General features: G+C 41.2%; 1 protein-coding gene across 2 annotated transcripts in view; it reads right to left on the bottom strand.

The window, feature by feature from the left end:
- Nucleotides 1-1,603: 1,603 nt before the first annotated feature.
- ADAM22 (ADAM metallopeptidase domain 22) overlaps nt 1,604-27,657 on the bottom strand; it is a 134,240-nt gene continuing 108,186 nt past the window's right edge. The window contains exons 22-33 of one of the 2 annotated variants that reach the window (XM_074574625.1): nt 27,451-27,567; nt 26,578-26,746; nt 25,485-25,593; nt 24,295-24,385; nt 22,939-22,956; nt 19,908-20,102; nt 17,040-17,140; nt 16,362-16,428; nt 13,123-13,233; nt 10,914-11,000; nt 3,095-3,218; nt 1,604-1,825 (exon numbers count right to left, since the gene is read on the bottom strand). In XM_074574625.1, coding sequence (XP_074430726.1) covers nt 1,805-1,825; nt 3,095-3,218; nt 10,914-11,000; nt 13,123-13,233; nt 16,362-16,428; nt 17,040-17,140; nt 19,908-20,102; nt 22,939-22,956; nt 24,295-24,385; nt 25,485-25,593; nt 26,578-26,746; nt 27,451-27,567 — 1,210 coding nt within the window. In that variant the 3' untranslated portion in view covers nt 1,604-1,804. The remainder of the gene's footprint in view (nt 1,826-3,094; nt 3,219-10,913; nt 11,001-13,122; nt 13,234-16,361; nt 16,429-17,039; nt 17,141-19,907; nt 20,103-22,938; nt 22,957-24,294; nt 24,386-25,484; nt 25,594-26,577; nt 26,747-27,450; nt 27,568-27,657) is intronic. The other variant, XM_074574624.1, reaches the window with a different exon arrangement.

The following is a 27,657-nucleotide window of genomic DNA, read 5'->3' as shown; positions in this document are numbered from 1 at the left end:
GACTTAAAAGTTAAAAAAATATATTAAAAGGCTGCAAGTGTCGGGTTCAATTATTAAAGGAAACACATGAAAGAGGTAGAAGATTCAGAAACACCGTAGATGTTCCCATCACAATAATATCTAATTGATCACACGGCTGTTGGACAAGGTATTCAACTGCACCACGCGGAATCGGGTGGTTTATTCTGCAGTGGTACTACCTGAAGCTAATATTAGTCAATTTTGGAAAACTGGAGAATTATGAACTGATCTAATATGGTCCAGTTTCTTACTGACTGAAAACTCCCAATCAAAAGACGTTTGTTTTACAACCTTTAGAAGTCTCAGGTGTTAGAAATCTAACCATCCGCTTATACACAAAATTAACATCTCCATGGTAAAGGGTTTGTATCCCCTACCTCGGTTTTTTAGGCTAAACTCAATTGTACTCAGTTTAATGCCCCAAAATTTGTCAAAGGGGCTTCAGGGGCAGGAAGCATAGCATTCAAGCGCATGGTAAAGGTGATTCCAGCAACAAATAAAAGACAGCAATGAAACTGGCCGCTTGCCCAGCACTGTTATTATCTAGTGCAGCGAAATCGTTACGCTTCTCCTAAGCTGCACCTTGCCGTCTAAAACAGCGCCTGAAATGCTCTATCAAGAATACACAGCGACTCTCACCAGGAGGACTTCACACCACCACATCCTGAACTGATTACTTAGAAGCATTCCCACATGTCCAGCAAGCCTGGACTGCACATTGCTTAAAGGCTCTGTCTCTGTTGTCTGCTGAATCATCCTCCGTGACGCCTGTGAGAGGATACACCGGTCGTCTCACTGAACAACGCATTCTGGCTGGCTCCTCTTACGATGATTTAAGACAAAGTGCTGCTGTACTGGTTTCTGCAATCTACCACGCAATTGAGATTGTCAAGACAGTATAAGATACTGAAAAGATAGCATAGATTTTGGTCAAACACCAGTTTCTGAGAGACACGGTTTTACAGTACTGTACTTTCTGTATTTCCAAAGATGTCTGCTTGTAATATTAGAAAATCTGAAGTGTGATGATGTTAGTCACGACTGTTTCTTTAGGCATTTGGCAAAATACACTTATGTATAACAGCTATTTTTGACATTATCAAATGTTTACATATATACAATCTGTATACTGAGATTATAAACATGTAAGGTAAAAAAAAAAAGATATAATCCTTGTTTGTTTGACATTTGTGTCAAATAGTTGCCTTTCAAAGTCTGAAATCCTGTCACAAAAAAAATCCTATATTTCTTACTCCTGCATGCTAATTTCTACTACAGTATGTTGTTTATCCCTTACATGTGGAAAGTAAAGAACACAAGGTTCATGCATACAGCGTACAAGTTTACATCAGCTGGGATCTCCAGGAGGCGCGCTCCCAATTCCACTCTGGTCTGACTCGGGACTGCAATAAACCAGAAGAAAACCTCTCTTAGGCGGGACTGGCAAACGGACTGCAGCTGGGATTCTAGGTAAGTGTATCTGTCATCAGGTGGAATAGCCTTGTCGCGTCCGGGCTCATTATCCCCTGCTATGATTCTGGTTGTTCATCCAATCCACAAAATACTAGTCAACGAAAAAGAAAGGGGGGAAAAAAAAAAAAAAAAAAAAAAGACTGCTTTTTTCCCTTCCAGATGAGAGGAGGTTCTCACTGTGATCACGGGCATCTCTGTTGATCTTTCAAATCGTCTGAAAAGCAGATGAATGTGCAATGACTCAGTGACGCTGAGTTTCTATAAAATTCGAAGTAAACAGTTCTGATGTCACCCCAGGAAAGCAGCACGGCTAAATGGACGTCTCCCATAGCTGGAGGGGAAAAAGGAACACAAACACACACTGAACACCAAGATAAAACAGGCTGTTACCCAAACAGCGTGAGGTGCTCGTTTGGGGAGCTCCATCTACATCACTTGGGTCACCAAGGCTACGCTCTTGGTCTGCCCCCAGCCTCTGGTGGGTATTGTTCAGACCACAAAGTCAGCAGCCTCACGCGTTCCAGAGTGACTTGCAGCTGGCACAATAACTGTCCACGGCGGGGAGTGCAGAGAGCTTGAAAGAAAAATGTCAGTGTAGCATCAGCTTTGTATTAGACAGCTGTTACCTTACGCTAACTAATACTGGTGTAATTTCACACACTCGTCTGCCTAACTCTGCTCAGGGCAGCATGAACTTCTGCCGTGGGTTTGAGCTGGTTCCCAAGGCAGCTCCAGGGATGAGAAACATCAGCACAGCTCTTCCCCCAAGCTGCTCTGCTCCACATGCGCCTGGGAGATGCTCTGCTGCCCCTCACACAACTTCCTGCCCCGAGCAGGGCATGGGGGTAGCAGCAGGCAGGTCTGTCCCCCCAGCAGTGCTCCACTCCTTTTTTCGTTGGAAAAAAAGGACAGAGAGCAGAGATGGCAAGCTCATCTAAATCAGGAAGATGAATTAACGCCATCACAAGTAAAACTCCTGAAGTAAATTTCTGAGTTTTTTTGCTTATTCAAATATCTGCTACGTCTGAATTGACACAAAGGAAGCTATGGCTTGTGTCGCCTTTCTCTCCCTGCGCAGCAGCATCACCATCCCCAGCACACTGCAGCGGTTCCTGCCCACCCTGGGGGGCCAGGGTGGGCTCAGGGCAGGCAACAGCAAAGTCCCTCCAGATCTGCAAAGGCTTGATACAAGCCCTCCATATCCTCCTTAACTGCAACCTAGTCACCTTTCCGTAAAGCTGGAAAGCAGCCATCCCCCAGCCTGCATGAAAGCGGCTGGCTGTGTCAGCCCCACGGAAGGGGTAAGGGAGGAGATCCAGACGTGCCGCCTGCTCCAAGGCTGCCCCAGGCATGCTGCCAGCTTGAAATAAGACAACTAATGAAATCTGGGCTTCAGCGCAGGTTTAAGAGCCATCCGAACGGGTATCTGTAAACATCGCCACCGAGGCTGCCCTCATCGCTGCCAGAGCCTCGGGTGCGAAGGAAATGCCAGTGCTGCTCTCACTGCTAGTCAGAGACGCTGATCTGCCACGCTTTCCTTCTGAAAAACTACCGGTCACTCAGGTCACTGACGAAACGCACAGAGAAGAGGGACACGTACCCTGGCACTTTGCCTGTTGGCTTTTTTCTCCTCGTCAGGAAGCGGTGGCATCGGGTAAGGGTATTTTCTGCTGGAAGCAATAGATCCAGTGGAGGAAGATGGAGACTTTGCAGGAGACAGTGTCCTGAGATGTTGAAACACACAAAATAAATGGGATGTCTTTGGGTCCTAGCACTGCAACAGCAACTGCCATTACTCTGAAGCTTGGTTCGGAACCAAGTATATAGCTTATTATTAGCTCAATATCGGGGGGATAAAGTTGTTCGATCAGTAGTCTAATAATTTCATGGTACGAATAAAGATATTTATAGCTTTCAGGAACACTGGAAGAAAAAAAAATAAAGTTTCCTACTTCTTATTAGAATTGTATTGCGTAACAAAATCAATTTCTTAAACTGTTTTATATGGTACTGTAATTAATCATTATAAAATTAACAAACCAAATCTGCAATTAAATAAATACAGAACTAAAAGACAGACACGGCATTATGAAGCCTAAATAGAAATAGTGATTGAGTAAATACAAGCTGAACAGTGTCTTCTACCAGTGATTAAATGGCAATTATCAGTGTCTTTATGTACATCTCACACATCTCCTATATTGCTACAAACATAGCGAATAAATCTCGTATTTTATAACACATTAATTTACACAAATGCATGCACTTGGAGGCCAAACTGTTAGTTGTGAAGTAACAAAGGCATATACAAGGTGCTAATAACAAATTATTAGACATGCAAGCATCATACAGTGCATATTGTTCCAGCCAAAGAAAGAGTCTGATGAGAATATACAAAAATGGACTGATTTAGTCAATGGCAATCAGCATTTCTGTACAAGGTGAGTAGAGTAAGCAGGAGCAAGTAAATGTTTGTATCACATGAAAGGCATTCTTTTCATGTCAATAAGGCAGCAAGCAGCACATTATTGACTGAAATTTTATACCCAAGAAAAACTCTTATGCTTCTGTTTTGAGATTCTGCACTTTTCCCACTTGAGAGGTTCCTATCAGGCTCTGAATTTGGGCAGAATCAAAGGGAAAAAAGTCTCAAAGTAGAAAAATCGAGCTACCCTGGCTGCCTTGTTCTGTTCTGCAGACTGAGGGCATTTTTCAAAGGAGGCCTCCCACTAGTGCAGGCACATCACCCAGGCCCTCCCTGAGCACCGCTGCCTACCATCTCCTGAACTTAACCTGTCCCTGAAGATGGATGGTTTCCCTCGGTTTCTACAGGCCCCTCAAACACAGCAGGGGGCCTGGGCGTTGTGCAGCTGTAGACCCCACTGATGAGCACCATCACTCATACTGAGGAGCCACAGGAACCACCCCTGGCAGACAGCCCCGCATCCCTGCTTCCGGGATTTGCAGGATCAGGTCCTTTCCTCTAGAGAGAACTACAGATAAGGCAGGGACTCTTTTGTGTCTGGAATTGTTCTGTATCTCTATTATCTTTAAATAATTATTCTTTTATTTTGGACTACTGCATCATTTTGTTGTGTCTGAAGCTCCCTACAACAGCACACTCTCTTGTCTCCCATACAAACAATGATTGATGGTAGCCACGAGCAACAAGGCGTCAATGGAAATTACATGGTGACAGCTCCCCAGTCTGGCTCATGACGGTCTAATGCCTCATGCTGTAGCCTCTAAGTTCAACAGCATGTAAAAGATTTAGGTTGGTACAATTATCCAAACACCGAAGAGTACATCTTCAGCACATGCACTTTGATCACCCATTAGGATGAACTGGACATGCACGAACGTTTTCAGAAAGAAAATGTTAAACAGCTACTGCATTATAAAGCAAAGCGTTCATGTGTCCACCATCACAGATCTGGGCACCAAACTGCACGTGCAACAGGCAACAAAACAGTTGTTTTGTGTTTTTTTTAAAATGCAGGGAAAGGTTCTCAACAGTGGCCTGCTGTACAAGTCCTCTCATCTGTGCCCACACTTGGTCTGATAAAGATCACTAACAAACTATTAGAGGATTTAGAATCAAAAAAATTCATGAATTTTGCCCCACAGCTGCAGGAGGATTTAAAAACCTTCATGTGTAAATTTATAAAGATGCACCTGGAGATTAGAAGCAAGGAACTGGGCAGGTGTTAGATCTGACTTGGCAAGCCCTATCAGAAAGCTGTTTATATAGGTACCACAGCCAGGAGGTGGCACACAGAATGAAGGCATCTCCCACCCCTTGCCCCACAACCAGGCACAACATCGCCTCCTGCACACCACAGGCTCTTCCCATGGGTTATTTCAGGCACCACAAGACGTCATGGTGAGAGGGAAAGCCGTGGCCAATATACCTGTGCATCAGGCTGAGTAGATGATCCTGGAAGGAGCAATAACCCCGCCAAGGATGGGGCATTTTGAACATTTTCCTTGCACAGTAGGTCCTCTGACCAGGATCCCTAGCTGAGCCCATAGCCACGTAGCTTTGCACCATAACTCAAACACAGCGCTGCCTTTTCAAAAGCTCTTGAAGCCCAGACCTCCAGTGTAGCTGCCTACGTTTCTTACTTCTCAGCCCCACTTTGTGTTGCCAGCTCACCTATGGTTTGTGCACCTAACCGATGTGCACATCGCTGCTCACCTGCACGTGCAAAGCTACGGCCAAATACATGGAGAATGCAGTTGCACACTTAAAAGAAATGACCTCGCCCTTCCCTCACAGGCTCTCGCCCCTTATTTCTGCTACACAGGTTATGTGCTGGTTTTTGTCATCTTCAGTGCCATCTACTGAGACTGTAAAAACATATCACTGCTCACAGATCTTAGGATGCGTCTTGTGTGATTAAGCGTAGTTGGTTGAGGTGGTTTCGATCGCTTTTCAGGTCGTGCCCTGCAATTGTGTATGTGCTGTGTATCCCAGATTTACAGGTACTTTAAATGAGAAAGAGCCACGACCTTTCTCATTTACAGGATGGAAGAAAGACAGCATTCAGGGACACTTGCGGGTAATGCTGGGGTTAAAGGTAGGCAAAACGTTGCGGTTTGGTCAAGGGTGGGATCCATTTAGCTTTCACTGGGGTTCCAGTTCTCCTGCTATGACATCCATTAGCTTTCATGCCAAATTTCACTTCCAGATGAAACTTACAGAAAACAGCTAGGAAAGCAGACTGGGTTGCAGACTGCATTCTACCCTATACACGCCTTGACAGTTTCAGAGGTTTTACCACCAACCCCAAAGCCATGCACCTCAAGGCACTGCAAGAATATCCATTTCTGATCAGAAGGCAAGATGTAGTGGCAAATTCATGTCCATCTTTCTGTCCCGGAAGCTGAAACTGAGAGTGTGGGGAGACCATGCTGGGATTCACAACAAAACGCGGTGGCAGCAGGAGGACACCTGCACGCGCTCTCCTGCAGCCAGGCGCCTGCCTGCTCTCCCTTCTTGGAACCCAAAAGGGGAGACTGTTGGCCCACAGGAGAAATGTGTCAACCTGGTCACACAACTTGTCTTGCGACTTTGAGTGTCATTTTATCTGAACGCAAGGCAGGTGGCCCTGACAGATCTGAACTGTTCATCAGCTGTGCTTGGTTCTGTTTCGCAGAATGAAATAATTTAATGGCATTCACTTAACATTCAACCTGGTGAAAGCACTTCAAGCCCAAATGTAGATACTATCAGCCTAACCTCACCTTTGCTGCTGTAGGTTCAGCTCTTTGTAGGACATCGTTAGCTTAAATTATCCTACATTAGGAAGCTGGGATCTTCTAAAAACACTGACGTGGCTAAACATTTTAAATGCAGTTCGTTTTAAAACCCACAGATGTGCACAAGCTTCCTCAGAAAGTGCAGCAGCAGAGGGGAGGCTCGGCTCGTGGGGGGCTGCAGAAAAGGCAAAGGCTGTGACAAGAGCCATCCAATTTAAGCACTGCAGAGCAATGCCCCAGAAGCAGGCACTCACACGCTTTAATGAACTCTTTTCCCTAACTCTGGAAATGAAATCCTGACCTTACTGACATCAACAGGCATTTTTTTCATTGGCTGCCATCAAGGGCAATATTTTGCTTTGGTTGTAATGCAGAAAACTTTTTTCTTTTTTTTTTTAAGCACAGTGTAAAGCTGCCTCAGCGAGAGAAGGGAGCTAATGGCTGATCACGGCTCGGGCCTCAGCTGGATGCTCACAGAGAAAGGCAATGGACCTCAGAGCAGCAGAGCCAATTCTGGCTAATGACCAGCTGAGGAGGAGCCGAGAAGAAATTGAGGAAGAAAGCAAGAACACCAAAGCACAGAAAAAACAGGAGGGAAATGGACAGCCTGTTGTCTCCTGCCCTCCATGCTCCTTACCAATGCCTTTGTGATATGGAATGGCCATTTTCCCCCTGGGTATGTATCCTCACTCTCCATATAGAAAACTGTTTTCTTTGTAAACTATTTTTATAATACTTAAACAACTCCCATAGAATCTGAATTACTGTAAATATTTGCATTAAATCAAATGTAGGCAGCTCAGTGCTTCAAAAGGTGCCTTATAGTCTTTTTTGTCTATAATTATCTACAGAAGTGCCACATATTGGGATCTGACAGTTTATTTCCTGATACCATCATGGCTCCTGAGTCTTTCGAGACTCAGTGAGGATTTCGAGTAATCCTTAACCATATTTTCTAAGGTCAGTCTGTACAGTAGCCACTGTAATTGTCAGTAACAAAAATAAGTAGTAGCATCATGCTGGTAAAACAGCGCACCTTGCAGCAAAGCTGCAACCGGGCAAAGGTTTCCTGCCTGGGTTTATTGCTGGGGTTACACAGCTATGGCCTGGCACGTAAAACTAAAATTTAGCCTAGACTTTGAGCAGTAAAATGAGATTTTTCTTTACCGATCTTATTTTCTTACAGAAGGGTATCCCACAGCTGGGAGCCTTCTGGCACCAGAGACAGCAGCTACTACTATTATCATTAATAAAAAGTAATTACATAGAAATACCCATTAGACTTTGTAGACTAAGAAAAAAGTTAATAACTAGGACACGAGGTGTCAGAGAGACACATTTTGATATATACAGGGTTTTTTTAAGCTGATGGAGAAGGTCTTCGTGATTACTAATATCTCTATTTTCTGAAAAGCTGCAGTGTTCCTACGAATTGTTGGAAGTGCTTTTGCCTTTTTTCCCCGATCCTACTTCAACTCTACCTGCAACAGCACCAGTCATCAACACATTATTCCTAAAACTATAGGGAGACAAGCAAAACAGCAGTGTTACTTTCAGGGCGTCTTTAAAAGAAAAGAGAAATCAAAAATGATTAGCAACAAGAATACTACTCAGCTAATTAGCTGGTGTAAATGCCTTATCCAGGGTTACGATTCCTAAAATGTAGTATCAGCCAGACAGCCTGACTTCAGCCTGACTTTCTGGCTTACCAAACAAGATTTGTTTTGTTTGTACATCACTTCACAGGCTCAATTCTTAGGAACAATGTTTTACAGTCTGTGACAGATTGACCAAAATTGCATCTGAATTTTAGGGAGAAACTGTTCAGTTAAACCTCTCATAAGCCCATGGCAACTCATCCCAGGAGAAGATTTGATCCTTTGCCTTCCATAATGTGCCTGCAGAATACTTCCCCATGGTTACCTCAATTAATTAGGACATACAGGTTTCAAAATTTATTCTAATTTCTTTCTCATTTCTAAAGCTACTGCTGCAGGCAGTCATTAGTAAACTTCTATGGTGTAAAATTTTTAATTTATGTTTCATCCCTGCTGATATACAGCCCTCAAAACTCACACGGGTCAGCTTAATCCTCATCTACATGCAAAAAATGCTTAGTTTATCTCAAATACAATTAGAAATGTGACTCATTCAGTGCAACAGCTGACAACCCTCAGGAGCAGGGTACGCTCCCATTAATTTAATCTAGCTACTAAATCAAGATATACCTATATTAAAAGATGAAAACCAAATTAAGAGTATTCACACAGGAATTTAAACCTGTTTAACTAAATCATTTAAAGTAACATACTTTAAACTAGTGCTATCTTCATATTCCATCAACATCTGTCTTTATTGTGACCACAGGGCTTCTGATACAAACACCCTGAAAGACAGCTATGGCTTTAGATTATGGTGAGTGACTGATGGCCTTGCCTGAACAACAAAGGTCCAGAGGGTATTTTTAGGAAAAGGTTTGCTAATAAAAACACACCTAATTTCTAGTGTGAGTTAGCTTAATTTCACCTTCCAGTGACTTTTGGTCAGTCTGCTAATCTAAAGGACTCCCCACAAAGGTTTTGCTCCATATGCAGCTATGTGGATTTTATGATCAGAGAAGCATTTAGCTGCTCCATTAAACTGAACAGCTTCAGGCCCTGCAGTCCCTTCTAAGGCTTCTCAGAGCTTAAATCTTCCCAGTTCATGAACACGCTTGTTGAACTGTGGACACCAAAACTGGGCCCTGTATTCCAATGCTAAAAACAGCAATGGCAAAACTAGTGGATTCACAATATACCCTGCCTGAATGTCCAAGCACCAACACCGAGACCTGGCTGCTACTGGCTGGCAAAATCACAACATCCTCCAATAAGCCTTGGATTCTTGTATCAGGGATTTTTACTCCTTGATCAGGACTGGCAGTCTCAAATTCACCTCATTTGCCCTATCTGTCTAGTGGAAGCCTTTCTGCAACTTACTCTGTGATTTAAGAGTTCTTGAAAGCAAACAGAATTTTTTGCTCTTTTATGACTTTGGGACATTTTTAGTTCTAAAAATGAATAAATTCCCACACTGCTATTTAATACCTGCCAGGGCTCCTATTGGAAGAGAATTGTTTCATTAGCATCTTGTGATACAACTCCACCACGTTTTTTTCCCAAATACACACTGGACATATTAAGTGAATGTTTCTGCCCTTTTGCACTATTATTACGTCTACTATTGTAGCAAAATTATTGTTAAGATTCTATTTACTCTTTCTTACCCTCCTTCACTGTTTTGGCTAAAGATTTTTGCTTTGTATTCTTTTTGTTTCTACAATTCTTGTTTCATCTTTATTTTTGATATGTCAACTTACAGCTTCATCAGTTACTTTCACGTTCTATATTATTTGCAATAAATTGTCTTCCATTCTTTTCTATGCTAGATGGTTTCTTCAGCTGATGCGAACTTCTGTCTCAGGATTTTTGCCTTTTGGGAATCTATTAAAATGTTCTCAGTCTCCTGATTCACGTACAACAGGGAGGCCAGCCTCATGCGTGCTTCTTCTCTTTAACTTGGAATATATCAAAAATATACACTTTACCCTCTCAAAAACAAGCGCTATTTTTGGTTGAACCCTACACTCACTTGTAACAGATTCATTAGTGGTTTGGTAGAGCACAGAGTATATTCTCATACATTTAATTTTCCAATTACAATATATTAAGGTAACATACCACTACTTTTTATTCTTTTTGCATTTAAATTTTAGTATGCACTATATAAGACAGTGGGTAGAGTCAATGTGTTATGAAACCACTTGCTTCAGTAAATTACATTCTATTTAAGTTAATACTACTTTATTAGTGATAAATATGTCTCATGCCCATAAAACACTACTTGGCATAAAATGATGAGAAAGCTACTACAAGCTATAGATGATGGTGGGAACGCATGCACTACACACACCCTTTTCAATGGCTTCATTAAAACATTCAGAAAAAGAATTGTAAATTGCACATGAAGCCAAAAACAGACATCAAAATGCAGCAAAAGAAGAGGGGCCCTTTGCACCTACAGTAACTTGTATTGATTTATACAAGGTAGGAGTCCCAAGATATTTGTATATGCTGGAACAGCTCTTAAAAATGATAGAGAATTAATTTACAAAATACCTAAAGTATGGTCCTTCAGTGTTTTTATTCACATCTTCTACCCACTTAGCTACATTATATTCTCTTTTGAACCATGGGTTTAAATACCTGCAGAAAGCAATGGAAGGAACAGAGAAAGCAGAAGAACAAGAATAGAAAATCTGAGAACACACAGCACAAGCTTAGCAAGGATGTCTTCATCCCCAAAATGCAAGTGAATATGGTAAATAAATCAGTATGAATGTTGGGTGAGGACTAGGCAATGTGTACAACTGCATGAGAAAATCTGACCTACAACAAGACTCATATGTTTGAATAATCTGGAAACTCTGTGGGATACATCATTCATTTAATGTCTTAAAGGTAAAATTCACTCCTATGCAGAGGGCCAGCTTTAAGCTCATGGTTTAAACTCCTCTCATGATCTCTGAATAAGGATGAAGGGGCATTTTGGCTCCAATCCCGCGGTTTGCTTGTTGAAGACACACGTTTGCACCCATCTAGAATAAATTGCAAGGTGACAGCTTAATGAGCACAGAAACTTGGGCTTGGCCCTTTCTACAGGAATGAATTTTGGCCTCAGTGTGTTAAAAGGCTTGAACTGTTTGCCACTACAGTGGCAATTTTTACACTTATGTACAAATAACCCTGTGATTTTTCAATGATCATTTAATTTGGTAGGACCACAAAAAGCTTTAATGGAGGTGGGCTGCAGAGTTATCTCACATTTTACAGAAGCAATCTTGATACCAAACCCACATTTTTTTAGGAAAAAAGTCTGAGCTGCATACTCATATTAGTTACATGGAAATGGTGAAATAATATGGTGTTTAATTATCTGACAGTAATATTACCAGGGAAGAAGCAATATTTTTTTTTGTAACTGGTTTCTCTTAGCCCCCAATAACAAGATTAGCGAATTCCTCCCCCTGTGTCATGTTAAGAAAAAAGGACAGTGTAGAAACAGGAGTCTGCCTGGTCCAATTTAAAGTCTGTTCTTGTTGTATAAGAATAGCAACAGTTTAACGATTATTTGTGGTCACCACCTTTATATAATAGAGACTAGCACACTCTGAAATAGGAAACAAATTGTAACAAAGGAAAAAGGGGAAGGAAATTCCTCTTTAAGTTATTTTTGATACTTCTGGGCCAGTTCTCGCCACCCTTGTTTATGAGAGTGACTGCAATGACCTCACTCATGGGAACAGGCCTCGCAAGGGGTTGCTCAGATGAGTAAAGTTTAGGCCAGATCATGTCGTTCAACCCCCACCACATTTGAAACCACGTTGACAACAAAAGCAGCAGCACTTTTTCGATTTCTTTTGCTCCTTTTTTGCTCTGGAACTTCTCCTCCCCGCCCTGCGCAAGCACAGCCACAGCTCTCAGAAAGTACTCGCCCTCAGCCACAAGTGCTTCTAAGTAGCTTCCTCAGCTCGCTTACTTATCAGGAATCAGGAGTGCTTTATGCTTTCCAGCTTGGGCTCTTAGAGAAAGAAAACATCAAAAGTGGTAGCGCAGCAACAGATGAACTGCAAGTGAAGCGACAGGCTGATGCCAGCATCACCAGGAACTAAAAAATTCTGCTTTCGCTTTAATTGTAGGTGCGACTACACATTTTCTTGTACTTGCTGCAGTACTTTTGACTTGCTTTTTTTCATTTGAAAGGGTCTTTTGGTAACCATGAAACACTCCCAATTGGGCTTCCTGTATTAGAAAACAAAGTGTACCGTGGTATCAAAGCATGCAGTTGTTGCACAACCACGTTGCAGGGTTTCCTGGGTGTGGTTGTATCACAGACCGCCATCCACCACCTCAATTCATCTGTTACAGAAAGGTTAAACTCCAGTTACTGCAGACCACTACGTGATACCATCGGAAAGCTCCCAGATTGATCTCCTGGCCACAGGTTTATTAGTGATGGCCAGAATCTGCGTTTTCGTTGAGTGAGAAATTCCGCTTTAAAACACAGGTGTCCTTACACGTAAGCCTATAACTAGACCAACTGCTCAATTTGGCTTGTAGCGCAACATGCAACAAGGCAAGAGACCTGGGCTCAAGAGTACTCATACTCCTCAGGCTGGCGAGGAGGAAGGTTAGCTAGCGCTGCATCAGCAGGAGCACCTCCAAGCAGTCACGGTGTTTTGCCACAGTGAAACTATTGTATACTGAGGGAAGGGACTTTTCACAGGATAGAACGGCAGCCCAGAATGCAGGGGCAGGTGAGACTGACCTGTGATCCCGACTCCCTGTTTGGGGGTGATCAGAACCCCCTGGGCTTATGCCTTGGGCCGGGATTTGGTGGGCGAGAGAAAGCCCAGGCTCAGATGCATGGGTTACCCTGCTGCAAAAAGACAATATATAATAGAAAGTCTAAGCCAAAGATGTTCGTATCAGTTATAACAATGAGGAAGACAAACGCTTATAGGAAAAGCAGTACAAATTAACAAAGGTCAGAAACACTATTTGGCAAAACACATGTTCACTGGGACCTGTTTTAACACAAGCTCCCAACTAAACTGCCAGCTTATTCAGAAAACTCTCGTTATCATTCCTGGATAACTCTAACTGGGTTCAATAGAAAACTTGTTTTATCAGGCCATTTCGTCAACCCTGTTTGTGAAAAAGCTGCAGAAACATTTGGCCTGTTGGCGCTCCTTCTGTGTGAACTGAACCTTCTGCCTTTAGTAAAGCACAAGAATTTTGTTTTAAAACATCTAGAAACAATTAAAAACGCCCCAAATGAGCTTTAGCAGTCTCCACAGAGCTACACCTTTAGCTGAAGCCTTGTTCGTGTATCTGTTAGGTACAAGGGGTTGCACAAAGGTGTGAGCCTAAGAACATTTTTCAGGAACCGCCCAATATGCTTGCAACCCTCCTGCCAGCGCTGCTCGTGAGGGCTGCAGAATTCAAACCTTACTCAGCGCCTAAGAAATTTTGCTTAAATGATTAATGGCACAAGTCTATCTGGTGCTTGACTGTATACAAAAAAAACCCTTGTGCATAATATGTGCAGTTACTGCAGACTTGTGCGCATGTCAAATACTTCTGTAGTGCGTACCTGCTTAAACAAAAATTGAATTCTGCACAAGGTGTAACACAAATGAACCCAGTTTTCCAGTAGTTAACTACACTCTCTGCTACTATCAGGAGACCAAGTGTTACACCTTTTCTTCTATCTCAACAAGTATGCTTCATTGGACTCCCAGGGGCAACACAGGTGGACTTTCCAAATGCCACCATTTCCGAACAGATTTCAATAGTCTTCTAGTTTTCCCAGAGAAGGTAAGAAGGTAAATTTGCCTGGGGAGGCCTCCATGTATTCTGAGATATCCTCAAAGCAGCTGGCATTGCTTTTTGTTTTACTAAATGAGTAAATGCTAGCCATGGTTAGATCATTCTCAGTCAATTTTCTCTGCTCGCAAAGGAAGTTCTCTCTCTAACCAAAGCCACTGTGCACACTCAGCAATTCTCTCCGTTCCCCGCTGAATTGGCACAGCATGCAGATCATTCAGTGGGAGCTCTCTCTCCAAGCAGTGACAGGCTTGCCAAGCAGACTTGGACAAGCCAGGAGGTCCTGTGCAATCCAGGACAGAGCCCTTCAAAGAGCATTTTCCTGCCCAGCAGGTCTCTCCAGGAACGCACTCGCTGTGCTTCATCCCTTACAGGCTGCTGCACAGCCTTTGGGAAGTACAGGCCTCCTCCGTCTAGCACCAGGGCTGCTGCGGGGTTGAGAGACCGTAACAATCAGCAAGAAGGACAGCAGAGAATGAGGTGGAAATTCAGGAGCACCTTTTAAAAGAGAAAAAAAATTACAGGGAAAAAGATTTCCAACTCACACTCTCTCTGTCTACCTACTTATTTAGTGCTCCGATGTTCTCAGAGCAAATGTATAATATACCAGCTGAGCAGCACAGAGGAAAAGATATGCCCACTGGGGTTTTTTTTTTGCTTTTACTGAAAACAATACTCTTTCCATGCAGTTATGTTGACTCTAGGCTAAAAAGAGCTGATCTGGTTTCACTCTTTATGGACCGATTCAGCCCCGGTGTCCACCTCTGCTGAATGCCAAAATAATAGTATCATTAATTTAAACTTTTTTTCTTGTTTTAACAGATTTTGTTTAAGAAATACAACTGGAAAATGAAGGAAAGCACAGGACAATTTCTAAAGAAGAATGTGCAATCTTATTTATATTCTTGGCAGTTTGGTCAGACTGATTTTGCTTTTATAAAACTGTCTCATGCAAAGAGAAGAGAAAACAAGCAAAATAATGTTCCAGGAAGAGTTTATCAGTACAAAGACCAAGAGCACAGGGGCACTTGACAGATAAACTCCTCCAAGGGATCTGGGGCTAAAATTTCTGGTTCCGTGTCGCCATTTTGACCATGCAATGTTATAATTGCGATGTGTATCAAACTATTGTTTGTGTAACTTGTAACAGAGGGTCTTCTCTATGAACCCTTCTGAGCCTACTCACCTCAAGACAGTGCACTGCAGATGGAAGAAAAGTTTCAGAACAAACTCAAAATCCCCAAACCAAAGAAAGCAGGGCCCAGAGAGGAGTTAGCATTATTATTAGTTTCCAGCAGGGTCGGTATCAAGCCCATTTGCCCATACAGATGCAAAGTTAGTACTAATGATACAGGGAAAGGGCACTGTCATCGCTACTATGGTCAAAGAAGGGGTCATTCCTGTGTGGCGTAAGTGCTGTAAGAACAGGCCAGTGCTTGACAAGCCCAGAGATTATGTTTCGAGGCATTCACCATTCATTCAAGATAGGAGCCTGACCCAGCAGGCCTATGTACCTAAGAAAGGCTGTTTCCCTATGAGGAGCACTGCACACATGGGCTCTTCAGTAAATGTGACCGACAAATCAATACAGAAAGCAACTCTAAGCCATACTGAAAAGCTCTGGGGATCAGTTGCTTGGTAAGGACTCTCATTACCCATTTATTGCAGGGCTTACTCAAGACTGGCTCTTTCAGGCTTACAACAATAAGCTTCAGGGTACTCTCAAAGCAGACAGATACCTCTCCTAAAACCTCCAGGCAGGTACACAGAGATACAAATCTCTAACTCTGCAATGGCCCAACCCAAGGTGAAGACAAGGGTAGGAAACAGGTTATCAGAAATTCAGTATTGAACCAGGATACACTCAGCAATGGCAGTTTACTGTAGACAAAAGCCTGCAGTGATGGTGCAGGCTGCCACCATCACTGGGAATTGCTATGGGAACCACTGTGAGGAAGCCTACATAAAAAAGAAAATTGATAGTTAATTTTTAAAGAACACATAAAAAGAGGTTGAAATACATTAGCCAAACCATTTACCAGATTATCAGCCAGCAATCAGAATGGGCCACAGAGCAAAAATGCAGCTCTCTACTTTTCAGTACTCTTAATCTCCATCTACAAAACACAAATATGAAAACTGTACTTTTTGGCTTTGCTTTTTTAAGTTCAGACTTACTCAGTTGAATTAGACCGTGGCCTAAATCTTTTGCCTCTGACTTTCTTTCTGTTTCCTCCTATATTACCTGAAAGAAATCAAAGGATAAAGACAGATAGTAAAACAACCTGAAATTCACCTATGTCCCATGCCAAACTGTATATTCTTTTTGCATCTCCAGCAAGAGTCTTTACCTCATTAGCTTTAACCATTTAACAGTCACAGGCCAGTCCCTCTTGATTTACCTCAGACAAGGTAAACTTGACACTTAGGTGATCTTTCTCTACTTTTTGCTGCAACTGTGCAGAGCAAAAAACTCTTAATTTTCAGATTTCATCTGAGAAAATCACTACACTTCAAGAAAAACACTAAACACTGCCTGATAAAATCACAGAACCTGGCAAGAGTGAATGAATAGACTTCTTCCCCTTTTTCATGTTAACTCACACTAGAGGAATGGGAGAGATTAGATGTCATTTGTGCCAATGACAAATGTCATTGTCATTGTGACAATGTGCCAAAGCATTGTGCAAAAAAGGTACCTGTGTAGAGTGCTTCTAAATCCCAATTCCAGGCTGATAATAATTAGGACTATTTAGGGAGTCATGCTGCTGTCCTAAGATCAACCAAACTTTCAGCAGAGTAGCAATGGCCCAGAGGCTGGTTTCGACTGCAGCCAGCACAGAGGTTTACACTTACCTTGCCAAGAATTACTCCTAGGCCTCCCATTTTCACAAATGTCTGAAATATGTTTTGTGTCTGGGATCCTTTCACTCCAGGAATGAGACAATCCATTTGACCTGGAATAGGAGGGCTCAGATGGGGTTATTGTTAAGGGTATTGTCTCACATCAATGTTAGCTCAGCAGTTCAGAGAGCCACATGCCCAAGGCCAGTGACATAACACAGCCTAAGGTCTGTCTGCACTAGTGGAGCACCCAGGTTTTGTGGTTAAACCCTGCAGTTACACTTTGCCAAGTGTCCCTGCAGTGGTTTGGTGTGTCCATGTTCAAGACCCAGGCTTTATTTAGCACTGCTTTCTCCTGCGTTTAGTGTGCAAACCACAAACACCAGCACTCACCAGATTTCCAGCTCTGCCCCAGTCCTTTAGGTGGAAGATGTTCTTCCAACTGTGCTCATCTCAAGGTCTTTTTTCCTCACGTCCCACCTGCAGGCTGCCCACTCCCTCCTCATGCTGTTGCAGGAAAGCTGGGACTGCTTCCCTCTGCCCACTGGGACGAGTCTCAGGGGCCCAGGAGTCTGCGATGAACATCATCCCTCCCATAGCTAGTAGTTCCAAGTGGAGGGCTAACTCTCTCTTATTTTTGCTAATTTTGAATTTTTATTTTATTTTGTCATCTAGTCACTACAGTATATAATTTTAATGCCAAACTCAAAGCCAAAACCAGTCTTTTTATCTAGGTGCTTGATGCAAACTTAAGTTTTTCTTTCTTCTTGTATTCCCTCTAAGAGCCAGGGATGTGCGTGGCAAGGTCCAACACATGGGGTTTTGCAACAGGCTCCCTCCTGTTGAACTACAGCTGCTGCTCAGCTGTTTGCCATGAGACCTACAAATCTTACCAAAGGAGAAAACATTAGGAAGTTGAAAACTGGTGAGAATAGATGGCTTATTTATTACAAAGAAGTTTTGCTTAAAGGATCTATTGCTGTAGTTTTTAAGTCTGAATACTCTTGCATTTTTCAGTCTCTGCCTTCCTTGGAGGACAGGCATCTCACAGATACTCTTCAGTTTTCAGAAGACCACGCTAATCACAGCCACACTGAATTAAGTCCAGGGTTTCATTAATTCAAACTTAGTTACAGCACGAAAGGTCTGAGAACCAACGGATCCATTAACAGATTTTTAAATAATTTTCTCCTCCTAATGGTCTATTTTCAGGTTGAAGAGTGTCTTCCTATATACTGGGTTTGGCGTTTGGTGTTTCATAATAGCAAGAGTTATCATAAAATTATCTCTTAATCCTTGAACATCCTAATTCTAACACTTCATAGTGCTTTCCTGCATGGAGAAGCCCAGCCGGCTAATGGCCTGGCCGCTCTAATGTCTCCCAAGAGATGTCATCCATATCTGCACACAAAGCAAACCAAAACCAGCCTGAAAGGTAGGAAGTAACACTCTGGGCATTGAAATGGAAGGTTTGTCAGACTTACGTTTCCAGACGTTACAGTGGCAAAACATACCTCAACTGGTGGTGGGGAGCAACAAAACTCTCTAGTACAGACAGACCTTAGAAGCCAGTAGCTCATTGGAACAAATAATAAACATAGATACATGAAAGAAATGAAGTATGAAAAGAAACACAGATACTGAATGAAAGAAGAAACACATTAAATGATATTAATATAAAAACAAACTTTTTTTCTTAACTGGTATTTGAACCTGCTTACACAAGCTATGAAAATTTGCTTCCCCAAGACTTTTTAAAAAATTTTATCCAGATAAGATTCTCCAACAAAACCAGTGCATCATTAAAGGTTAACACTTGCTCCCTGAAAAACATAATTTACCCATTCACAAATTTAAAAAGCTGAATTTAAAAATTAGAAATCGATTAATTATACACTACTACAGTTTTCTTAATAACATATTCACTAGAATAGACTGAATGAAGTTGCATATAGGATCAAGCTGCTATACCCAAATAGCAAACCTCACTGCAAATGTATCCCTTCCATAAACTTCTCTCTACTTTCAGTGAAATAACAACAAAGAAAATGGCTTCATCAACTGCACAGTTACAGACTGCTCAGCGAGACAAGAACTGAGAATTATGAAGCAGTTCCGGATTGTCCATCCCTCCTACGATATAGTGCTTCTCATAAATTGTTTTGAAGTGCTAGCTGGAGATCTGCATAATTAAAGGATCTCTAACTGCAGAGGGATGGTGAGCATTATGACCTATTCACCTTAGCAATTACAAATGACTCTCAATGCTTTTCAATGAATTTTCCATTTTAAAGTGTTGTTGGGTTTTTAAAGTAACTGGAACAATAACAGAATTAGCGAAATCAGATCGAGGGCAAAATCTAATGCCCTCCTTGGTTACTCATAACAGGAAGCACAAAACTACAGAAAGTCTTTGTAGAATTATTTTCTAAGATAACACTCAGTGTACTAGTCTAGCAAGTGGAATAAAATGCAAGCACCACTGTCTTTAATGTGAGACAGCAAGAATATTATCCAGAACTCCAGGTCCACTCAGTGAATTAATGACACTGACAAATAAAGATATAAAACCAACATTTATATTGAACAGTTTATAACTATTATTGAAGCAAACAGGGTTCCTTTTCTTTGATTACATGACCATGACTAAAAAAATTGTGGTTATTTACTTAAATTTTTTTTGAGCCAGCAATTATTATTAAAGTCTACTTGAAAACAATTCTCAAGCAGGGAGATGATGAAAATTTGATTAACCAAAAATTGGTTTGCAATGGCCTAATTGTAATAATTAGCAGCTCAGGACACATGAGAAAAATCAGTAATCAAAGCACAAAGGATGCTATTTCAAACATTCCACAAAGAAAGAAGAAAGAATCAAACCTGCTGCAAAACAATGAAATGTTCTGACTAATGGAATAATGGGTGATGGAACAGGTAGAAATCTGAAAATGCGACAGAAAAGCAGACCTCTTCTTAGAACTAGATGCAGAGTTTGTGCTGACTCCAGGAGGCATGTCGCTATAAAAAGAGTCGGCCTCTCCAGGCTTTTTTACATAATCTCCCTGGGGTATTTGTCTAAAGTATAATAAACATCGTAGGGTCAGAAAATGTGACAGGCACCAGCACGCACACAAACATGCACAAACATTAGTTTAAAAGCAAGAGGCAAAGACAGCAATTCTTGAGGAATCCTGTTAACCACACACAATAAACCTATTAATAAATAATTCAACCATCTCAGTGAAAACTCCCACATGCTTCTGATATGTGCAGAAAAGTGGATTATGTGGTTTTGGTAAGGGAAAACAAGGAACATTTCACTGATAAACTCTGATCACAATTTCCAAAGTGAATAGTTTGTGGTTCTTGAAACATTGGATAACCAAGTTCAGACATTTCAAATGGCTCATGACACTGGTTGCAAAAACCATCCTCAGGTGCAGTGTAAGTACTGCGGCCTGAGCTGAAAGCATACTTGCATCAAAAGGAGTTCAGGAAAAGTGAATTCTTTTTTCCTTCTGAGGTAGATGCTTTACATTTAATGTTTGTGACCATTATTGAATTCAAGAATAGCAACCTGTTCAGTTGCTTAAACCTCAGGAGGAGAAAAACCTCCAGTTTATTATTAACTGTTTTCTTGTGCAGGGGAACTAATGCCAGTGTCAGAGGTTCTCAGCTACTCCCGATTACCACCATACATATCTGACAACAGCTTATCCTTTTCCAGTACCAGAAGCTCGGTTACGGTGCATAAAACTACCTATGCATTAGAAAGTTCCTAATCAAATTATGGAACTTTTTTGCTGATGGCGAGTTTGTTGCCAGCAGAAAAACTGCCATGCAAACATTCCAGTTACAGTTCCATCAAGTTGAAAAATCCTCCCTAATACAAGTAGCTACTTTGAAAGTTGGCTATATCATAATACCAAGCAACTTAATTATCTGTTCAGCCTTACACTTTCCAAGGCCCTTTTGCTTCATTCTGCCCCTATTAAGATGCGCATTTATCAGAAGGTTGATTCACATTCAGATTGTGTCCAACTACAGACCCGAACTGGGCTCTCTTCATTCCATATCTGAATTTTTAATGCTTCTAAAGTATTTAAAATATATAATTATATGGCACATAAATCATTAGTGTAACAGAGTACTTCCACAGTATTTCTTCCAACACCTCTCAAGTCTCGGTTCTTGTCCCATTCCTCAGCTGGTACATAGGTGTGTTCACAGTTGACTCAGCGTTGGCAGCTCTGCTCCCCAAGGTTCCTCCAGCAAACTGCTCTCTTGCTATTCCGTCAGAAATAACTTCTGCCGTGTAGCTGTGCCTTTTAAGCCACACTATCCCAGCTGACAGAATCCTTGCTAAGTGGGTCCTTTCTATTATTTTCAGTTTACTCATTTCAGTTGCTTAGTACTACCAAATATCATTCCTTATGTAGTGCTCAAAAATACCTCAATGGCTCGTTTTTATCTTTTTTTAAGGAGCGATCATAAACTATTTAAGAAAAAAAAAAGGATACTCTGGACACTCTGATGGATGTCTGTTTTTTCCATTAATGGAGTACTCCTTGTACATATCCAAAAATACTCTATTTAGAAGTCAGCCTACAGAACTTCATTTTCTGCATGAAGGAGATTTAGCTACTAAATATCTCCACCATCTTTAAAATGATGGAGCCCTCCATCACCTTCAAAAGCCTTAGCTTATAGCGGTTTCCACTCTGCCCATGGCCACTGACTGCAGACTCACAGCTCTCTGTCCATATACTAATTTTTGGAGATGAGGGAATTTTAAAAAGTCAGATTCTCTAATATTCCAATGCAAATATGCATGTGGCTTTCTCTTTCCATATTTTGAGGTTTTGGCTACTCTGTCCTCAGACAACACTGAAACATCCACAGTAGGGTAACTTGATGGCCACATTAGTCTGCACTTATAGATACACATTGCGTTTCACTAAGCAGCACCAAACCCTGAAATTCTGGCTTCCTTGTGCTGGGTGACTTTTCCTACCCACCAACCTCTCCGTAAGGCTTGACCTTCAATTATTTTGCCTTTTGCCTGTTACTGTTCCTGCCTTGTAGTACACGACCAGCACTTAGCAGTGCTTTTCTGTTTTTGGCAAGTATTTTGAGCCAGGCAGAGAAAGCGCTACAGATGTTGGGGAAATGGAGAACAAGCACAACGAGTATCGGCAACAAACGAAGCAGCGGCTTGACCAGGAGGCGGTGATACGGGCAGAAAACAGGGGAATTTTGAGAAACCCTCATATCTGCGGGAGACTGGTAGAGGAAGGAGCCAAGTCCTTTCCAGAAGACCCATCTGCCAGGCAGATGACTGATCAAAAGGAGGTGGTCTTCTAGGAGCCAAACCCAACTCACTAGGAACTTTTTGAGTTTTGGCCACAAGCTTGAACTGGTGAAAGCTCAGCCCTGTGCTGAAGACTTTAGCTTCAAATCAATCGAGCAGGGTGGCGAGAAAGAATGGGCTCTTCATTCACACAACAATTTCACTGCATTGTATTTTTAACTGCAAAGAAGTTCCAGGAATGAATTTGTCTCAAAAGGCTTCTGAACATCATGTTAGTATTAATTATTCAGTTCTCAGCCTCCTAAGAACACTTTCATCACTAATAGCAAATTTTCAGTCTCTCTTATTGGAAATATTCTCCTGTTTTCCTAAATAAAATAGGCTATCTCAGAAGGAAACATTTTTGCTAGAGTCCAGTGAAATCAGGATTTCAAGCAATGCATTTATAGAATAAATACCAATTTCATATATTCAAGCAAAGATTCTTTAAAATATGATAATTCATCACTCTATTTTCTTTATAGTATGTAAACGAGCAAGAGAGAAGAAAAGCTATTTTCAGAGGTTTCTAAGATACATTCCACTACTTTTATCACATACCTCTGTCTTCTGTAGTTTCTTTCCATACAAAGCGAAGAGAAAGAAAGAAAGAAGAATGAGTTATCAGTATGCAGGTATACATGGCACCAGTAAGAGAAAAAAAAAACATAAGGAGAAAAGCAATGTATGCAGAATTAAATTTTTTCTCAAGATATTTCTACAGAAAACACTTCTGAAATAAACATACTAAATCAGAATAAACAAGGAAAATATATTCATGTTGATGGCTAAAGTCAGTGTGGAGCTGGAGGTGCAGTTCATGATGAGTTTAAGCATATTCACTGTGAAGCTGCTAGTGAAAGGTGCACTCTTGCCCTCCATCTCCAAAAACTAATACCGCTGGCTAGATGTCATCCCAAAATGAGCCCTTAACTTTTGAAGAGGTACTCAAAATAGAAGTCCAGATTTTCAGACACTGACAGAAGCTGAGGGCAATACACCAAGATAGCATAACCTACTGCTTTACTATCCTAATCTTCATGCATTTTCCAAATGCTTCTTTCCTTACTTATTTCTGAGCTGCCTTCAGCCTACCTCAGTGTAACAAACCAGCAGGGGATGTGCCAGTTCGTTACGCCAAATTGCTGGGGCCGTGTCCCAGCTACACCACTGCCTGCAGCTGAACCTGCCCTGCCCTCCATGCACACCAAGGACCTGTGGAGGAAGGACTTCAAGAGCCAGTCTCACCCAAACACAGGTGACAATGCAAATACCTTGAATCTTTTTTTAATACATGTAAAAAACCTAAATCCCTCTGTTTTTAGAAGAAATTCACGAAAGGAGAAAAACTGAAAAAGATCATTCAGGCTAAAATGATCCACTTTGCCTCTCAGTGAGCGGAACACTGACAGCTCTGCACTAGGAGAGAACTTGCATCTTATTTGCAAATCACAGATCTCTCTCTCCTGAAAAATGTGCCTGAATTAATTTCAGGTTAGGCTGACTGAATATAAACATCTGTTTAAGGAAGCCTATGGTTAAATGCTTTACCGATGGAAGGCTAATCTTGCTAAATTCAATTTGTCATTAGGAAAGATTTATAACTGAATCAGACTGTATTCTTGTATTTCCTTTGTTAGATACAGTAAAATCATAATCTGATCATCTACAAAAAAGAAAAGAAACAGCTAAATAAGAAATAAATTTCAAACCTGGATCAAGCTCTCCAAAACCACATACACATGTACCAATTGCTTGAAAAATGCTGATACTATAAAAATATCATTGTATAAATAAATATTAATCTAATTTGGATTTTTTAGATAATGTTTGAACTATTCTTTTCATAACATAATCAGCTATCAGATGAAATAAACATGTTTTTAAACTGTATTAAGAAGAACACAATTTACTTACTTGTAACCCCAACCAGTTATTCCTAAAACGAGAGCCAACACTAAAATGGTGCCAGCAATAGCCCCTATTATTATATTTGTGCTAACAACACCTGGAAACACAAGAAAGGGGAAAAATATACAGGGTTTTAGGAGAAAAATATACAAAAACAGTAAATGCACTGCCTTTCAAAAACCTTCTTGGACAACTTGCACTAGACTGATTAATTGTAACCAGTGATATAATCTTGAAGTATAGCATGGACATAAAAAGATCATTTGTAAATCAAGCTTTGACCTCTTTGTCCACTTCCCTTAACTGAACACTTGATACATGGGAAAGCTGGGCCTGGTTTGCCAATATAACGTTATCAATATTAAAGTACTGCAGCTTACATCCTTATAACCTGTCTGGCAAATACATGCTTGCACTGGAATAAAAATGACTATTTGTTTGGTTTTGCTCAAATCCCTTCCATAGCTGAATACACTAACCAAAAGAGACATTCTGGAAGATGGTAAAACTGTCCTCCCACAAGGATTTATCACATAAAACATTTACACCCTAATTTTTCCATAGTATATCTTTCTCTTGTATGCAAGCATAATCACGGAATCACGGAATTTTTCAGAGTTGGAAGGGACCTCTAGAGATCATGTAGTCCAACTCCCCTGCTAAAGAAGGATTGCCTAGAGCACATTACTCAGGACTGCATCCAGGTAGGTCTTGAAAGTCAAATATGAATAAAAACCTTCACTCAAAAAATGTAAAAGCCTAAAATTTGTGTGCGAGCATTCTGCATACTGGCCATGTAATAAAAAATTGACTCTACAAATAAAAATCAAACATGTAAGCAACATTACCTTTCCATCAAGATAGGAAAAGCCCCAGTAACTCGTAGCTTGTCCTAATCTATCAATACACTTAATAAGGCCACTCAGATGATTGGGACAAGCAAGGTGCAACGGGACACACTGGTACCAGTCCCGAGAGGTGTACTTAGTGCTCGTGAGCGGCACCGCTCACTCAGCCCCAGGTCTGAGACCTCATTCACAGAGTCCTTCTGCTGTGGGAGGAAGGGAAGGGAATGAGGCTCCTAACGGTGCATCGTGTTGTATGCTAACTGAAAGAGTAGGAGATATAGTTTTGCTTGGTGAACCTTCCTCAAATCCAAGCTTTTCCAGTTACTACTAAATATTATAACAACATACCTTTATTGATGGCATCTTTATCAAAAAATATATCATCTTTGATGCGAGAACTGCAGTCATCTCCTCCCCAGAATCGGTCACAGACACACTTTATTTCATTGCTACAAACCTGCGGCCAAAAGTGTAGCTCAGAATAAAGTAATGAAATTAATCTATTCCCATAATTAATACCTACAGTATAGGTACAGTCATATAGCACTTATTTTGACTGCCTGCAAAATTTTGTAAAACATTTTTAATAAACATTAATTTTAAATTGATATATTAGGTATAAATGTATTAAATCTATTACTAGACTTTATATATAAATACATGTGATATGTATTAGGTACAGTAATATATTTTAACATAACATATATTTAATAGAGCCATTTATAATTGCTTTGGGAGACTCTGAACCTCAATTATTTTATTTTTCCAAAATATTAGGAAGCAGTTAATTTCAGATTTAAAAAGAAAAGGAGTTTTAACACAGTGTAAAAGACGTTGAGAGAGAACAACTCCTTTGATCTCAGCTCAGCTGCAGGGGCTCGGACGCTGTTTCAAACTCAGTGAGGGACAAGGGGACTCGGCAGGGCCACAGCAAAGCCATAGGCTGTGCACCAAGCAGAGAAGCTGCCACTAGCCAAGGGCCAGCTCACTGCCCTCTCCTCTAGAGCAAAGTAACTCTCAGCCAACAAAATCCAATGACCTTAAGAATCTTCTTGGCTGTTGACACAATAAAGAGGGAATTAAAAAGAGCATCTGGAAGAACGGAGACCCAAGTTTCTCAGTTCATAAAACTTTTATATTCTCCAGTGCGTTGCCTGAGGAAATACCAATCAAGTTAGCAGAAGTGATAGCAAAAGAATTGAATGATAAAATTTTTGTAAAAGTAATACATACTTACTATGACTCATTGTTTAAGATGCCTGGACTGATATGCATTTTGTTTACTTATGTGCCTCTCCCCCCTTTCCTTTTCAAAAGCTTCTCCAGTATAAAGACTTCTAGAGTCACGCTGGTGGCTTCCTGAAAGGTCTAGCTAGTACACTACACAACGCCAGGTACTCAGCAACAACAGAAAAAATGATTAAGAAGTACGAGAACATACACCATGTCCTGAACAAATCTGGGTGTCTGTGGTGCCTGGGCAGGTGCTGAAGTTGAAGGCCTCGGTGGGGAGGCAGCGATGCTCGAGGCACACCATGTTCGGCCCACATGGTGTCCCATTCTCCACATAGCCCAGGTCTGTCTCCTCATCAAGCTTCACGTGGCCGCCACTGCAAGACAACCAAGAGGATCCCAGAGACTCGTGCCCTGATTAGATGGGACTGCTTGAGAAACTGTGCTCTGGGCTATGCCCTTCATTTCTGTCTGCATTATACAATGTCCAGAACCAGGAAAGAGCAAGTATTGGCTTATTAATCTCACTGGCCCTAATGTGAAACAAACCAAAACACAGTATATCTACATCAAACAAATGTTAATGGTGGAAACAAAGACCATTTATCCTGTGTGAGAGCCGGTGTTAGATAAAACAGTTTACTTGTGCAGGACTTTATTTCGTCACTGTGTGAAGCTATGAGAACACACCAGGTCTATAATTGGGATTCAGCTAACATATGGCAACGTATTAAGCTGCCAGTTAGCTTTGGCAGTGCAGGCATATGTCTAAGTATTTTGAGTACATTAAGTACTTTACAAACATTAAAGAATGTAAAATCAAGAGGCCAGAGAAGAGCATTATGACTCTACAGGGAAAATTAACTACTATGCAGAGGGAACTGTAAAACAGCTGCGCTCCCCTCCCCCCAGTCAATTTCCTGAAGCTTAACAAAAATTGAGCGGGAATAAAGGTTATGTGTTAATAGGAAAAAAAATATTTAATGGAAACAGTTGTTCTCCACTTAGGAATAAGAAAGCTGCTTTTCTATGCAAGATGGATATTGATTGTCTCTGTTCTGTTTTCAGGATTTCCAATTACCTGCAATTGTAGACTTTTCCAAACTGCAAGACTGACGATGTGATTTCACCATCAAGTTCTCCAAGCCTGGGCACACTGGATATATTGGAGCACAGAAGGTATCCACAAAGCACATCCCTGCATTGACAGAATAAATGATACTCACCAAAAAAAATTAAATGAAAAGGGACGATCAAAAAAACGTAGGTTTCCTCACTTGCTTTATAA

Source organism: Larus michahellis, chromosome 2 (assembly GCF_964199755.1).
Source record: "Larus michahellis chromosome 2, bLarMic1.1, whole genome shotgun sequence".
Taxonomy (NCBI): Eukaryota; Metazoa; Chordata; class Aves; order Charadriiformes; family Laridae; genus Larus; species Larus michahellis.
Note: the sequence above shows the minus strand (reverse complement) of the source record. Positions and strands in the feature narration are given on the sequence as shown.